Source organism: Carya illinoinensis, chromosome 11 (assembly GCF_018687715.1).
Source record: "Carya illinoinensis cultivar Pawnee chromosome 11, C.illinoinensisPawnee_v1, whole genome shotgun sequence".
Classification (NCBI taxonomy): Eukaryota; Viridiplantae; Streptophyta; class Magnoliopsida; order Fagales; family Juglandaceae; genus Carya; species Carya illinoinensis.
This window is the reverse complement of record NC_056762.1, coordinates 41,899,545-41,914,636: the sequence shown is the minus strand read 5'-3', so window position 1 is coordinate 41,914,636 and position 15,092 is coordinate 41,899,545. Positions and strand designations below refer to the sequence as shown.

General features: G+C 40.1%; 2 protein-coding genes across 4 annotated transcripts; both read right to left on the bottom strand.

The window, feature by feature from the left end:
- Nucleotides 1-1,015: 1,015 nt before the first annotated feature.
- On the bottom strand, nt 1,016-12,043 carry LOC122281563 (tRNA (guanine(37)-N1)-methyltransferase 1). 3 transcript variants are annotated; one of them, XM_043093163.1, is made up of 9 exons: nt 11,059-12,043; nt 10,600-10,698; nt 9,657-9,776; nt 9,337-9,503; nt 3,258-3,328; nt 2,921-3,063; nt 2,276-2,387; nt 1,957-2,069; nt 1,016-1,191 (listed from the first exon to the last, which is right to left on the bottom strand). In XM_043093163.1, the coding sequence occupies exons 1-9, from the start codon at nt 11,920-11,922 to the stop codon at nt 1,120-1,122; spliced, it is 1,761 nt and encodes a 586-aa protein (XP_042949097.1). In that variant the 5' UTR covers nt 11,923-12,043; the 3' UTR covers nt 1,016-1,119. The 3 variants fall into 3 exon arrangements, with proteins under 3 accessions (XP_042949097.1, XP_042949096.1, XP_042949098.1); XM_043093162.1 differs by lacking the exon at nt 1,016-1,191 and adding an exon at nt 1,600-1,841 and having other exon boundaries at nt 11,059-12,041; XM_043093164.1 differs by lacking the exons at nt 1,016-1,191; nt 9,337-9,503 and adding an exon at nt 1,600-1,841 and having other exon boundaries at nt 9,646-9,776.
- A 315-nt stretch (nt 12,044-12,358) lies between these two features.
- LOC122280939 lies at nt 12,359-14,424 on the bottom strand. The gene is made up of 2 exons (XM_043092073.1): nt 13,729-14,424; nt 12,359-13,065 (listed from the first exon to the last, which is right to left on the bottom strand). Exons 1-2 carry the CDS (start codon nt 14,059-14,061, stop codon nt 12,490-12,492), a joined length of 909 nt encoding a protein of 302 aa, XP_042948007.1. The 5' UTR covers nt 14,062-14,424; the 3' UTR covers nt 12,359-12,489.
- Between the last annotated feature and the right edge of the window lie 668 nt (nt 14,425-15,092).

Below are 15,092 nucleotides of genomic sequence, written 5' to 3'. Positions count from 1 at the left end.
ATTGGAGATGGGAGATGGGCTTAAATGGACACATCATCCTACTAAAAATTTATTTGCCAAGTCTGCCTATGCTACCTTGCTTATCCTCCATAAATTTTACACCAATACATGATCATACACATGAAATATTGCAGAGATTGGAGATCAAGATCCCTCATAAAAAAAAAATCCGAGATACTTCAATTGTCCAAACATGTCCAAAACTTCAAAATAGATTAAAACTCTTCATTTGGAAGGTCTTTAATAACATTTTCCGGACTAGATCCCTCTTAAAAAGAATTATACTCCTAAAGGATGACAAAGTTCTCTGTCCATTTTGCCAAATAGAAGAAGAAATATTTCCCGCTTGTTTTTTAATTGTGCCTTTTAAGGGTGTAATCAGTTCAGGAGAGGTCACATACCGAAAATTTCAATTCATCATTTTTGCCAAATCAGATCATTAACTACCAGTCCGGTCAATCCAATTTGGTCTATGAGCTTTTTTTTTCCTCTTTTTTTTTTTTGACAAAACACTAATTAAATTAATAAAATTAAAATTAAGTGATCTTTTTAATATTTTATATATGGTTAATGAATATTAAATAATTTCATTATATTGTCATTGGTAATCCCTTGGATGAAAATTACATAATTAATTTATACAATTACTATATAAAATAATATATTATATGTATATAAAATATTTAAAAAACATATATATATTCGATTGGTCTCATTCTGGTCCCGAACCATTTAGTCCGGTCGGTTTTTCTGACCGTTAGTCTTACACCCCTAGACTGCCTCTTTCTAGGATCTGGAGGCATTTTAAATGACCCATCAATATATCACACTTTGCCTCACAACCTATCTCAAACTGGATAATCATTCTTAATCCCAGCTGGATTGGTAAAACCTGAAGAAGACGTTCATTCTTTTCAGTTATTTGCCACCATGGCCACGGATAACATTTGATTTTTAAGAAACCAAATAATATTATAATCCACAACTCTCCTTGTCCATCACCAAATTGGTTTGTGGCAAAAGTTTCCAAAACTTCAAGGAACACAGGAATGCATGAAACACAAAAATACACGAGCAAGAGGCTAGAGGCAACTTCCCCCCAAAGGTTTTTCTTCACTTTCATTTGATATGGCAGTTAGAAACAATGGAAGCACAATAGCAGCAATTTGCAGATCTGACATTGGCATGCCTCTTTTTGTCCACACAAGATTCATAAACAATATCAATCCAAGTATTGGAGAAGCCACAACAACGTTAATAGTAATTCAGGAAGCAATGAATAGAAATTCGAAGACAATCCTCAATGAAGGAGACTCAAAGCTGATAGTACAGACAATTGCACAACCAAAGTATGCATCAGATTGGACAATGCAGTCTATAATAAGAGATGCAGAATATATGTTAGGTTCTTTTGATGAATGGAAAGTGCAAAAACTTTGTCAATCTCAAAATCAATGTGCGCTTAATATCACACAACAAGCAGCTTCCAACCAAACATATGTTACGTTCCATCCATATGTATTGTATAATTAACTTTCTTTTATAATTTTTATTATGGTTTATTTTTCATCAATGCAGCTTGCTTAGAAAGAAAAAAGAAAAAAAAAAAAAAAACTATACAAGCATACATCAAGTTTTGTGAGGGATTATTAAATAAGTTACAAATACAAAACTAGGGTTAGCGTACACTCAGCTTTTCACCTATCTTGCCTACTATCCGCAAATCCTACAGTCTCAGGGAGGATAAATGACGCGCATAGCATCCATTTTCCTGGTGCAACAAGGCGCACCCTATGCATTTCTACATCAACTGCTACCTCTGACAATGCAATTCTTATCCTCTGCATATAAATGTTAAAGGATGAGGGAGGATGTATTCCAGACAAAAAGCCTTGTATTTTGTTTAATTGGCCCAGCAAATAACACGTGCATGGTTTATGAGATTTCAGAACAGACCTCGTGAAAGTCAAACTCTGGATCTTGAGCTTTGGAGAAACCATAGACATGAATCAACGGGAAAGTGAAGTCTCCATTCTTGGGTCTGCCTCTGAATATTCCTCTGAATGCATCTGTTGATAAAGGCAAATCATCAAAGACAGGTAAAACGCAAGTCAAGATAAATTAAAACTGAAGTGATCTCAGAAGCCAATAAACTTAATTGTTCACAACATCACCAGTCATTTAGGAGAAATCCAGTCATCACCAAATTGAACAAGCAATTTAACGTTTTTACTTGCAAGCAGAAAAAAGCACGTTCATGAAAGTAACAACAAACCTAGATACTCTGCAGCATCATTAGGCAAATTCATAACCACTTGTGTGATGCCCTTAGCTTTCTCACTTGCAAATATAGCCCGGATGAATCTCCTCCCATCCATGTTAAAGACCTAGAAATTGACACACAAAGTCCATAACAAGAACCATACAAGTCTATTTGTTCAAAACTTAATGTAGTGAAATGCCTTGGCCATGAATCTCTGGGGTATAAATGGGTATCAAATGAAAGCCAGCCAACTTGTGAAAGAAGCTCAACCCAAAATTCATATACAAATAAGACTTCATCCTCTTATCTTTTTCAATCCAAGATATCAACCAGTCAAGAACGCTTCCAGACTATATCTGATAAACGAATCTTTTCTTTTCATGTTTTACCAAGATAGAGGCCAAACAATCCTATGACTATAAATCTGTACTCTAATTATTTAACTTATCAAATTTATGAGAGGAATGATTCTCATCAGCTCGAGCTATGTGACTATTTGCATAGCACAGATAAATCCCCCCCCCCCCCCAAAAAAAAAAACACCGAACACTCAAACTAGAGGATCCTGCATTTGCCTTTGGTATTTTCATTACCAGAAGAAAAAGAAAAGCAACAACCACAAAATGGGACTTATATGACAATGACTCAGCCGCATACCTCTACTTTCCTCTCAACTTTGTTGAGCACACAATTTCTTTCTAAATATTCGACAGCATAAGGGTTTAGATCATTAGCATAGATGCGTTTGACAATCTTTGCAGCTGATATGGCTATTGGACCAACCCCAGTGAAAACATCACCTGTCACATTTAAGCACCAGTCATTGGTGATTTGGTATTCCCATTTGCTGATCTTTTAAAAATTCAGTGGTTAGTTCTTTAGGAGCTGTATCAGTACATTTCCTGTGCACTGAAGCATTCTCCTTCATCTAAAAAGTAGTCCCTTGTAAAAAAATAAAATTATTATTAAAAAAGGGGCCAAGATACAAACATACAAACAACATCGTTGCGTGTAAATCTATTGAGTAGCCTTTGTCTTTCTGTTGCAAGCCTTGAATTCCAATACCTGCATAAAATAGAACAAATCCATCCAGAAGCCACCTTCATTCAGTTGATGCCTCAATTCATTTATAAATCAACTTGATTAAAAATTAAATTAAATTTACCCACAACCAAAGGATAGAATTGTCAAGGCTATGAACTTAGTTTGAGATTTTTAAGAAGTTTTTCTCTCCGTACACTTTCTTCTTGATGATGGTTAGCTGGCAGTCACTTTGCTTGCGTTAGTTAGGGTGGTTAGCGACGGTCCTCACGACAGTGGTGTTGGTTTTCTGTGAACATTATGTATTATTGTAAGGAGTTAGTTATAGATTCTAAATGTTTCACTCTGGTTAAGGAGGGGGGCAGAGTGGTGATAACGGAAAGGACATGGAAGATGATGGCCAAGGTAGTCCTGGGACCTTCAGCAGTAAAATGGTTGGCTAAGGCCATGGATGGGTGCACAAAGGAAGATAAAAACGATTTTTACACCACCATAAGGGAAGGCAGCAGTAGCTTTATTGCTCAACGGTGTTCAAATGCGAGAGGCCGATATCTGGCAGTGGTGGAATATGGAGCTGGAGGGAAGAGGAAGTTCATCTTTGTCCCTGAAGAAGTGGGGTATGGTTGGAGTAAGATGGGGGAGGCACTGTGGGAGCTCTGCGATGAAAAGAGGAAGGATGGTAGGCTGATGGGGAAGTTATCCAATGCAAAACCACAGTCTTACAGGGAGGCTTTGATGGTGGTGCAGCCGCAGGTGGCTCGGTCTGAAGGTGGGGGTAGGTTCATACCAGTTGGGGAGGCTACGGGACAGCTTCATGTCAGAGAGCCATGCTCTGTTCAGGGGCAGTTGGGCAACAGACAAGTAGGAGATGTGACTGACGAGGAGACGTTGAAACTCCTTTGGGAAGCCAAGTCACAGATAAGTGAACTGCAGTTGAAAATAGAGCATTTAATAAGGAAGGAATGGGGGCGGGCCTATAATGGATCGGGTATGGGCCGGGAAGGGGAGGAAAAGGGGGCCTGCAAAGAGAGGCCTGTGGTTGAGGCCTTACCCAACAAAGGGAAGGAACTGGGACCTTCTCATGGGCTGAATCCAAAGGCTTGGAGGATCCGAAATAGGCAGTTGGACCCTGCGACGTCGGAACCCAAGAACCCGACGATGACCCAGGCCCAGGGGGAGCAGATGTCGACGGCGAAGCCTTCCCCGGTGGCACAGACTACGCCGGCGACGGCAGAGGCACAGATTTTGCCGTCAAGAATGGAGGAAAACATCGAGATTCAGCCTCCGATGGCTTTTTTTCCAGATTTTATCGCACAGAACCAACCGAAATTATATGGGGAGATGTTTTCATCCCAAGTCGAGGTCCCTGGTGTAGTTAATAATCATCTGGATTCATTTTCAGAGTTTGGGACGGAAAGTCTTCAGGAGCCCGTGAAGCTCAATGTAGAAAACAGTGTTTCGGGAGCATCCTTACCTGTTGTAACCACACAGAACCCATCGACCAGACAAGTAGAGGTATTGGGGTCTGTTAACAGTGATCTGGAGTTAGTCCCGGACTCTCAAGAAGAAAATCACCTCTCGGATGGGTTGGAGATAATGGAGACAGTGCTAGAATGGGAAGATACAAATCAGTTTGAGGGGTATGGGGTAGGGAATCCGATTCCTTTAGACTGTTTGTTACCCAATGAAGGTGAGATGTCAGACTGGGTGTTTAAAAAGGTAAGGGATATTCAACACATTGTGGGTATGAAGTGTGTGGGGTATGAAGAACAATTTATGGCTCTTCTCACAGCCATCGAGGTGGGTCACTCGCATTCTAAGAATAAGGGAGCTAAGAAAAGTAGGGAGCTCAAGAGACTGGATTGGTCTTTGAAAGAGGGAAGTTCAAGCCGTGAAAGGGCTAAAGGGAAGGGTACGTGTTTTTCTTTATGAAGCCAAAAATTGTGTCTTGGAACGTTCGGGGGTTGAACGAGAGTAATAAGCGAGCGAGAATAAAAAACTTGCTTCGAGATTGGCGGGCGGATATTGTTTGTTTACAAGAAACCAAGTTGAAATTGGTGAATAGAAAAATAGTGAGAAGTGTTTGGCATTGTCCTTATGTAGATTGGGTGTATCTGGCCTCGAATGGGGCTTCGGGTGGTATTCTTGTGATGTGGGACAAAAGGGTAGTGGTGAAGATGGAGGAGTTCATTGGGGATTACACGGTGGCATGTTCTTTTGAGATGGTAGAAGATAATTTTTTGTGGACTTTTGCAGGAACTTATGGACCGAATGTAGACAACAGCAGACATCTTTTATGGGAAGAACTTGCTGGTGTACACAGCTGGTGGAACCTGCCTATGTGCATAGGAGGGGATTTTAACATTATAAGGTTCCCTAGTGAAAGATCCGGTGACAGCCGTCTACGACCAGCCATGACAGAGTTTTCCGACTTCATTTTTGACTTGAATATGGTGGATCTCCCACTCATGGGGGGTCGTTTTACTTGGTCTAATAGTCAGATGTGGTCCAGGCTTGGATAGATTTTTAATATCGCCGGATTGGGAATGCCATTATCCGGAGGTATGTCAGAGGAGATTACCGCGCCTATGTTCAGACCATTTTCCAATTTTGTTGGATGGAGGAGGCATTCATAGTAGGCGTAGTTATTTCAAATTTGAAAACATGTGGCTGAAAAGTGAGGGCTTTCTGGATAGGGTAAGGAACTGGTGGTCTTCTTATCAGTTTAATGGTACGCCCTCTCATATTCTTGCAGGCAAACTTAAGGCGCTTAAGGAGGACTTAAAACTTTGGAACACACAAAGTTTTGGAGATGTAGGGGAACAAAAGAAATATAAGATGGAGGAGTTACGGGTTCTAGAAAGGCTTAATGAAGATAGATTGCTTACCGCAGAGGAAGTTTCTAGAAAGGCAATGTTGACTGCCGAGCTGGAAAGGGTATTATCACTAGAAGAGATCTCTTGGAGACAGAAGTCAAGAGCTTTGTGGCTGAAAGAGGGAGACCGAAATACAAAATTCTTCCATAGAGTGGCAAATTCTCATAGGAGGATTAATACCATTGAAATGCTGAAAATCAATGGTAGAGATTGTATGGAGCTTCCTGTGATCAAGGAACACGTGCTGAATTTTTTTGAACAGCTTTTTAAAGAAAGAGAGGGATGGAGGCCAAAAGTGGATGGACTTGAATTTGATTTGATTGGGCCACAGACCGCATCATGGTTGGAAAGAGCTTTTGAGGAAAAGGAGGTGTATGAAGTGATCAGACGAATGGGGAAAGATAAAGCACCAGGACCAGACGGATTTTCGATGGGTTTCTTCCAAACTTGTTGGGAGGTGGTAAAACAGGATATTTTGAATGTCTTTCAGGAACTATTCTTGTTTGGGAAATTTAAGAAAAGCCTGAATGCGACTTTTATCGCCTTAATCCCGAAGAAGACCGAGGCTTCGGAAGTGAAGGACTTTAGGCCTGTTAGTCTCATTAATGGGATTTATAAAATTATCTCAAAGGTGCTAGCAAACAGGTTGGGTGTAGCCATCGGCAAGATAATTTCAAAGCCACAAAATGCCTTTGTCAAGGGTCGTCAAATTCTAGATTCGGTCTTAATAGCCAATGAATGCCTGGATAGTAGATTAAAGTCTGGTATCGCAGGGATTATTTGTAAACTAGACATGGAAAAGGCATATGACCACGTAAATTGGGACTTCCTCATCTATCTATTGAAGAGGTGTGGCTTTGGGGAACGTTGGTGTAGGTGGATTAGATGGTGTATCTCAACGGCAAAATTTTCAGTTTTGATCAATGGCAGTCCAGAAGGTTTCTTTAACAGTTCGAGGGGGTTAAGACAGGGAGATCCCTTATCCCCTTTTCTATTTGTCATTGTCATGGAGGCTCTGAGTAGGATGCTAATGGCGTTAGTTACTAATGGACTGCTGGCTGGATTTTCAGTGGGTGATCTGAACAGGGGCCAAATCTCGATATCCCACTTGCTTTTTGCAGATGACACTCTAATCTTCTGTGAGGCTGAACAAGAACAACTTAGGACTCTGAAAGCACTTCTGTTATGCTTCGAAGCAGCGTCAGGTTTGAGAGTGAATTTTGATAAATCAGAGTTAGTTCCTGTTGGGAATGTCAGTAGCACGAGTCAGTTGGCTAGTACTTTGGGTTGTAAGGTCGCTGCTCTCCCTATGACCTATCTGGGACTACCGTTGGGGGCTATTTCACGTGCTGTTTCTATCTGGGATCCAGTGATTGAGAAGATAGAGCGAAGATTGGCTGGATGGAAGAGATTGTATTTGTCGAAAGGAGGACGGGTGACCCTGATAAAGAGTACTCTTTCTAACTTACCTACTTACTTTCTATCTCTTTTCCCTATTCCAGTTTCCGTGGCAGCACGGATAGAAAGATTGTACCGTGATTTCCTTTGGAGTGGGATGGGAGAAGAATTCAAGTTTCATTTAATCAGTTGGGATAAGGTATGCAGACCAATTTCTTCAGGTGGGTTGGGGATAAAGAACTTAAGAAAATTCAATCGGGCATTGCTCGGGAAGTGGCTATGGAGATACAATAGGGAACCGGAAGCATTGTGGAAATTAGTAGTTGAGAGCAAACATGGCAGCTTATGGGGGGGATGGTGTACTAGAGAGGGGCCTGGGCCTTATGGGGTGGGGATTTGGAAGCATATAAGAAGAGGGTGGGGGGTGTTTGCCAACCATACGAAACTTTTGGTGGGGGAGGGCACACGCATAAAATTTTGGAGAGATATCTGGTTGGGGAAGAGGCTTTGAAGGATTCCTTCCCGTTGGTTTTCCGAGTGGCTTGTGATCCAGAAGCTTCGGTGGCGGAACTTCTGGTTCGTTCAGGGGACCAAGTCCATTGGAACATCAATTTCTGTAGAACAGCACAAGATTGGGAAGTAAATAGCTTCACGGAGTTTTTCAGCCTAGTGTACTCTATGAAGATGAATGGAAGACATGAAGATACACTATGGTGGAAACCGGTGGGTAAGGGTATTTTCTCGGTCTGTTCATTTTATAAGGCCCTTACAACTTTTCCATCTCCTCCTTTCCCATGGAAAAGCTTGTGGAGGAATAAGGCGCCTTCAAAGTCACTTTTCTTCACCTGGACAGCAGCGTTGGGAAAGATCTTGACTACTGATAACTTGCGAAAGCGTCGGATCATCATCACAGATTGGTGTTGTATGTGTAAGAAAACTGGCGAGACAGTGAACCATCTCCTACTACATTGTGAGATGGCTAGAGTTTTGTGGTGTGAGGTTTTCAGCCAAGTAGGGTTAAGTTGGGTAATGCCGGAGTCAGTGGTAGAATTATTGGCCAGTTGGGCGATGCCGGGGGGTGATTCACGAATCAAAGCGGTGTGGAAGATGGTCCCTATCTGTATTATGTGGTGTATCTGGCAAGAGCGCAATGAGAGAACATTCGAAGATAAGGAGCGGACAAACGAGGAGCTTCGTTCTATTTTTTTCAGTACTTTGTTTCTGTGGACTCTAGCAATAGACTTTAATGGTCTAAATGTACATGAGTTCCTTGCAACCTCTATAGCGATCTAGATAGGTCTTATCTCTTGTATACCTTCTTGTGTACTTGGGCTATGCCTATTATAATTAATACTACCGTTTTACTTATCAAAAAAAAAGAATTGTCAAACCAGCCTATAGTATAAGAAGCCTGTTGTTTATCGAATGACATATTCTCAACCCCCGCCCCGCCCCCAAAAAAAAGTATTTATGGTGGCCTTCTGCTCAACATGATCTGCCCCTCTAAATCTCCAACTTAACTTCTTTAATACTACAATCACTTTTACTTTGTAAGACTCCCTCAATGCCCACTGAGTCTGATCTATATATTGCTGATTCAAAAAATTTGAAACCATACACTCAATTCCCCCAGTTACATTATAACCAACAATACAACCAATTATGACCACCCTCCTACATCGATGTATATCATAATAGTGGCATGCATTTATAACTTTAATGGACTTCTCCATAACATTGCAATGAAGAAAAACATACACTGTTGCTAAATCAACATGAAATCGCATTCCATTCTCAACTACTGTAGTCACAAGAGAGTGGTTTCCAGCTAAGACCTCCAGCTGCATTGTTCTGTAGTCATTATGAATGGCTTCGAGCTTATTGATAACTGTTTGTATTTTTGGCTTATTTTTGTCAAGAACGACCTGAAAACCAAAACAGCCTCCTTCTGTAAAGGGATGGAAAGTTAAATTTTCATTTCTTCTTTTTCTTGACTAAGTTGTTTGATAGATACAAAATCACTTTTTGGTTCTACGGCACATTGTCAAAATGGTAAAAGGGATATACCAAAAAAACACCTTTGCTATAAGATTCTTGTACGGCAGATGTTCTTCTCTCAGGTTCAGGTGAGCAACATGCCCAACTGTTTCAAAAGCTGAAGGAACAATTATATGCTTTGGTAGCATGGCCTCCAATATCTGCAAGAACACACAGGATCTGATATATCCATTGGCTTGGCAAACTTACAGCAATTTTTGAGTGTCAAATTCCCATAACAAGTGGGTGGTAAAACCTAATTAATGACCTGTCCCTGAAACATGCAGGCGTATCCAAGAGAGAGAGAGGGAGGCAATCTATCCAGATCTGGGAAGGTTCTACTTTTTTTTATAAGTAATAAGAGACTTTATTAATGCAAGTAAATAGGCATAGCCCAAGACAAAGAGTAGGGAAACACCTAAATACAAGCTAGGGACTAGGAACTAGTAAAGTCTGAAACAAAACCATTTAAATTATCCCCATTCAATACAAGAACTTTCGCCCAAAGACAGAATTCGAAAGAAAAACTCTCTAAGTTCTCCCAAAGAGCTTTCTCTGTCATCAAAACAGTGCCCATTCCTTTCCAGCCATAGACACCACTTTAAGCATAGAGGAATCATCTTCCAAATATCAGCAATGCGATTACTGCCCATAAAACGTTTCCAACAATTTTTATGGGTACAAGTTTATGGGTCTACGACTGAATGGACAGGGGGCATCATCCCGCATTCTAGTGCATAAAAGGCTCAAGCGACAATCAGTAAGTTGAATCAAAGTTGTTAATTTAGCTTATTATATTTGTACTAATCATTTCCAATAATGCAGTAGAGTAACAGTTATCAGTGAACACTTCAGGTAGGTGAAGGCCTCTCCCCTCCATCTACTATCTCACATATCAAATGCTTCATGTCTAGAAGATTCAGAGAAACATGGTTGATTAAAGATTGCACCTAACCTGAGAAGGAGTGTCCTTGGTGCATTTACCTCATTCATTTGCCAGTAATTGTAAAACAATGTGAGCTTGCATCTGACAAGCTCAAAGGTTGATTTTGGACTTTTCTTCATATCTTCTTTCAGACCAACCTGATAATTGGATGAGAATTGTAAATGACTAAGAAGAGAAAGCAAGTTATGTATCGAACCCTTCCGTAAAAGGACCAGAAAAGAGGTAAAGGTATATTAGCAGAATATGGATTCCGATAATAGAATAACAATAATACGGGCGTAAGGCTACACAAGATCAACAAAGAATCTAAGATTAAGAGCTGTAGAAAGCCGAAACAATGAAGGGAATTATATATAAAACATCTCAAATCAGGTAACTTTATCGCTATCATACAACGCAGAGCATCACTTAAACTAGTACCAAAGGCAAAGTTTGGAGGAAAAAAACAAAAACATCCAATGAACTAAGAGAGTACCAAAACTATTGGAAACAGCCACCTTGATTGCCTCGGGCAGGTCCTCCACCTTCCTCCCTGAGTAACGCTCGTCCAATAGCAACAGCCTTGTCGGACCCGTCCACTTCCTCACCCTCCCCTCAAACTCATCCCCCAACAACCCCTTCAAATCCCCCCCTTCCTCCTCCTCTTCCACAATCTCCACCAAAGCAATTTCATTCTTCCCAATTCCCCTCATGCCCTCACCCCTCGCCGCCTCCTCCCCCTCATCCTTTATCCTCCTCTTCTTCTTCGTTGGCCTCGAAATCTTCGCTAAATTTCGAAATTTGACATACCCCCGCGAGTTAAACGTCCTGGCAAGCTTTTCCCTATACAGCACCGGGCTTAAAACGTCGCCGTCGCCCTCTGCTTTCCCATAAATTCTTCGTTCCAAGGAAACGAGATCTTCTTCGGGCTCTTCGTCTCTGTCTCCCAATAGATTTACCAGCTCGGGATCAACCTCATCACCGGGGACTCGAGCAATGTTGCGAATGCGAGGCCAGTTCAAGAGGTGGCCTCGGAGTCGCTTCTCGAGAGCAAAACAGTCTTTTGCAGGTACACGAAGCGCCGCGAGGTCGAAGACCCGAGTGAAGTCTTGTTCGTCAATTATGCTATCTTCTTGTTCGTGCTGTTGGGGTTCAGGAGTATAACCTTTGTGGAGGGAGGGTCCATAAGAGAGGGTTGGGTCTGGAATTCTGGTTTGTGTTAGGGCTTGGCTGCTGCTACTGCTGCTGCTGCTGCTGGCGGAAAAGAGATGGACGGAGAGGGGTTTGGGGAGAGAATGTTTTCTGGGGAAGATAAGATTGGCGTGGAGCGTAGACGTAGTGAGTGGAAAAGAATGAAGTCTGAGGAAAAGCTTGGTGGCCATGGCGTCGGGATTAAAAATTGAGATGAACCGTCGTGGGTAAGGTTTCGTTGGGTCCGCCAGGGGAAGAAAAGGATAAGGGGGGTTAGCCAGGGTTTTAGGCTTTTTTTTTTTCGTAATAATCAAAGCGATTTCATTTTGGGTAAAAAGAGAAATAATAACTAGTAATAAATTTAGAAATATATTTATGTGTTTGGAATTTTAGAGATATTTGCAAAAAGAATTATAGATACAAAGAGAGAATATAAAACTAAGTTCATAAATTGACTTAGTTTCATATAATCTATTTTACTAGAAAAATAATTTTATAATATGATGTCTTACACTAAATTACATTATTTTATATATTTACTTTTATGTATTTAATTTTTGCAAAATTATTTCCCATTAACAAGACCTGTCATTTCCTTTGTATAACATGGGGTTCTACACTCGTTTATGCAACAAAACCTCCCAAATACCTCTCAAAGATATACAAAAGGCAAAAGAACTACACAATACAAGACCATTTAACCATTTATTGCTCGTTCTTTGCCAGATCCAAGAAACAAAAATGGAACAAGATAAAGATCAGAATGTCAATAAGCGAGCACGGTTCCTTCTCAATGGTCCTTCCACGACGAACTTGTTCTTATTATATTCCTCCGACTCTAACTCCAAGTTCGAGACAATCTTTGGGGACTCTGCCCCATCCTCCAGATTGAGATACTCGTGTCTGGCGCTCCAACGTGTTAAGATAAACCACGTTGAAGTAAACAAAATAGAGCAAATCTTGCCGCAAAATATCAAAACCACGAGACTAACGAGAATCAAACACAAAGCAGTTTGGACGCTATCTTGCCCCCTCTGTTTAGACTCTGCTGCATTCGGTCCAAACGACTTGGATCTCTGAGATGAAGACCTCGTATCGGAAGTAGTACATGAGCTAGAACGGGAAGAATCGAAGGAGGTCGAAGTGAGTGCAGAAGAACAACGTAAAGATGAAGAAACATTCGAATCAGCTCTTAGGTTGTTATCATCGAACAGTTTGGGTTTATGCATTGAATTTTCATCCAGCGAGTCTGACATAGCAATGGAGCTTGCGCTAATATTGGATTCTGATCGAAACGAGCCTCGTCCAAGTTTTCTTTTCTTATTTTTCTTAGCCTGACGAAGACAATGTATGAATTATCAGTTCCATAAAAAGCGAGGAGAGGATTTCGAGAGTGCAAAAAAAATAACAACAATAATAATAACAATGTAATGGGATTGTCAAGTAAATAAGCCATGTAACGAGCACTTGAACAGCACAAACACAGGATAATAAAAACAATCGTGAGAAGCGTAATATCAGATCGAAAATTAAATCTTATATCGAAATATTGATTGATCGACTTTATCCAAACAAAGAAAAACTATGAATCAAATCAATTAGCCCAGTCAACATAAGGGCAGAAAGAAATAGCAAACAAAACTTGCATTTTAATTTAGAAGTTCATTCAATATTATATGATCAACAGCATCTCTCTGTTTTTTTCTTTTTGTTTTAATGAAAACTAATGTGTTGAGAAGAGTGAGATTGAAGAGTCACTAAAACAGATGCTCTGGAGTTTCCTAGAAAAACAAAAGAGCCAGAGTGAAATTTGGGTTACGTGTCTATTCTTTTCTGCATGGTGGACTGAAAAGTGAAAAAAAATTACAAACGCAAGAAAGCAGAAACAGGAAGGGACTACAAATCCATAAGACAGAGTTAACAAACAGGAATATCACGCAATAACCGAGTGTGTATGTGCCTATGTCGGGCCAAGACTAGAAGGTAAAAGCACTAACCAATGAATTCGCGGTGAAAACTGTTTTCAATATCCTCGAGAGCCGGCCGTTCCCGTCTTTCTTTCGCCTGTCAACGCTGCCTTCTTCCTCTTTGTGCGCACGATCCAACGCCAAAATCGGCGGCGATATCCTCCGGAACTCCATGCCCTCTTTATCTCCCGCAGCCATACGTGTGAAAATAGGATCGTCCGGTCGGCCGTCCGTACGACATACGGTTTTAAGAGAACCGTCCATGGAGACCGGTCTAAAGCACTGAAATAACCTATTCTTCTTATTCATGCTCTCACTCTTCTTTCTGCTTTTGCTCTGTAATTTGGTCTTTGTGGATTCCATAAGGAAGTGGATGCGAACGAACTATGTTGGTGGTGATTACGAGAATTCAGAGGGGGCTGTTCCTTTATCGAGAATGTTGGGTTACAGATTCTGAGAAAACTAGGAAATGTGGTCTTTTTGCTTTTGTGTTGGTGTTAGCGTTCGTGCAAGCAATCTGTCACCCTGCGCTTTTTATATAAAATGGAAAGTGCGGGGATTTTGGCGTTAGGGATCGTTGTTCTTGAGCCGGCAGTGCACGGCATCATTTACTAGTACTACTAGCTCCGTTTTAAACTTCCACCCAAAAAATGCTCTAAAAATAAAGAAATCTCACAGATTGCGCAAACGGAGGACGGCAATAAAGGGTAATCCTTAGTTTACACCTCTTTGTTAGTACTATATTAAGACGAGATGATGGTGTTTGTAGTGAAATCAGTTGAATGTGATCCCTCTATTGTTTTTTTGGTTTTTTTAAAAAGTTGAATTTTTTTCCAAACTTAACCCAATGTCAACTGTTTTCGTTGAACATCGGAGTAGATAGTAAAAAAAACAAAAACAAAAAACAACTTAAGTGTGGTTTAGACAATGAGTTGAAATGAAAATTGAATAAAATATTGTTAAAATATTATTTTTTAGTAGTATTATTGTTTGAAATTTTGAAAAAGTTGAATTATTTATTATATTTTGTGTGAAAATTTAAAAAATTATAATAATAAGATGATATGAGTTGTGATGATTTTGATATCCAAACTGAACATTAATCAAAGAGAATCAATGTTATTCTCCATTTACTGTGTGGGTTTTTCTTTACAAGATCGATCTTATCTTTTTTTATAGGTGGGGTTAAGATAGTGAGATAAAGTAAGATGGTTTTAGATGAAAGTTAAAAGTTGAATAAAATATTATTATAATGTTATTATTATTTTGAGATTTAAAAAAATTAAATTATTTAGTATGAGATGAAATGAAATATTTTCACTATTCAAATGGGGGAAAGAGCGAGTCATTTTGCTATAAAAAAATAATCTATTTAATTAATGTTAAAATTCAGT

Bases quoted from the DNA above. Each gene is read 5' to 3' on its own strand.
- LOC122281563 (XM_043093162.1), bottom strand. From the start codon at position 11,922: ATGGCCACCAAGCTTTTCCTCAGACTTCATTCTTTTCCACTCACTACG. The intron at 10,699-11,058 runs GTGGCTGTTTCC...TCCAATTATCAG, and splicing joins ACCTGCCCGAGGCAATCAAG to GTTGGTCTGAAAGAAGATAT. The intron at 9,504-9,656 runs GTGTTTTTTTGG...TTTGGTTTTCAG, and splicing joins ACAAGAATCTTATAGCAAAG to GTCGTTCTTGACAAAAATAA.
- LOC122280939 (XM_043092073.1), bottom strand. From the start codon at position 14,061: ATGGAATCCACAAAGACCAAATTACAGAGCAAAAGCAGAAAGAAGAGT. The intron at 13,066-13,728 runs GTTAGTGCTTTT...TGTCTTCGTCAG, and splicing joins TTTTCACCGCGAATTCATTG to GCTAAGAAAAATAAGAAAAG.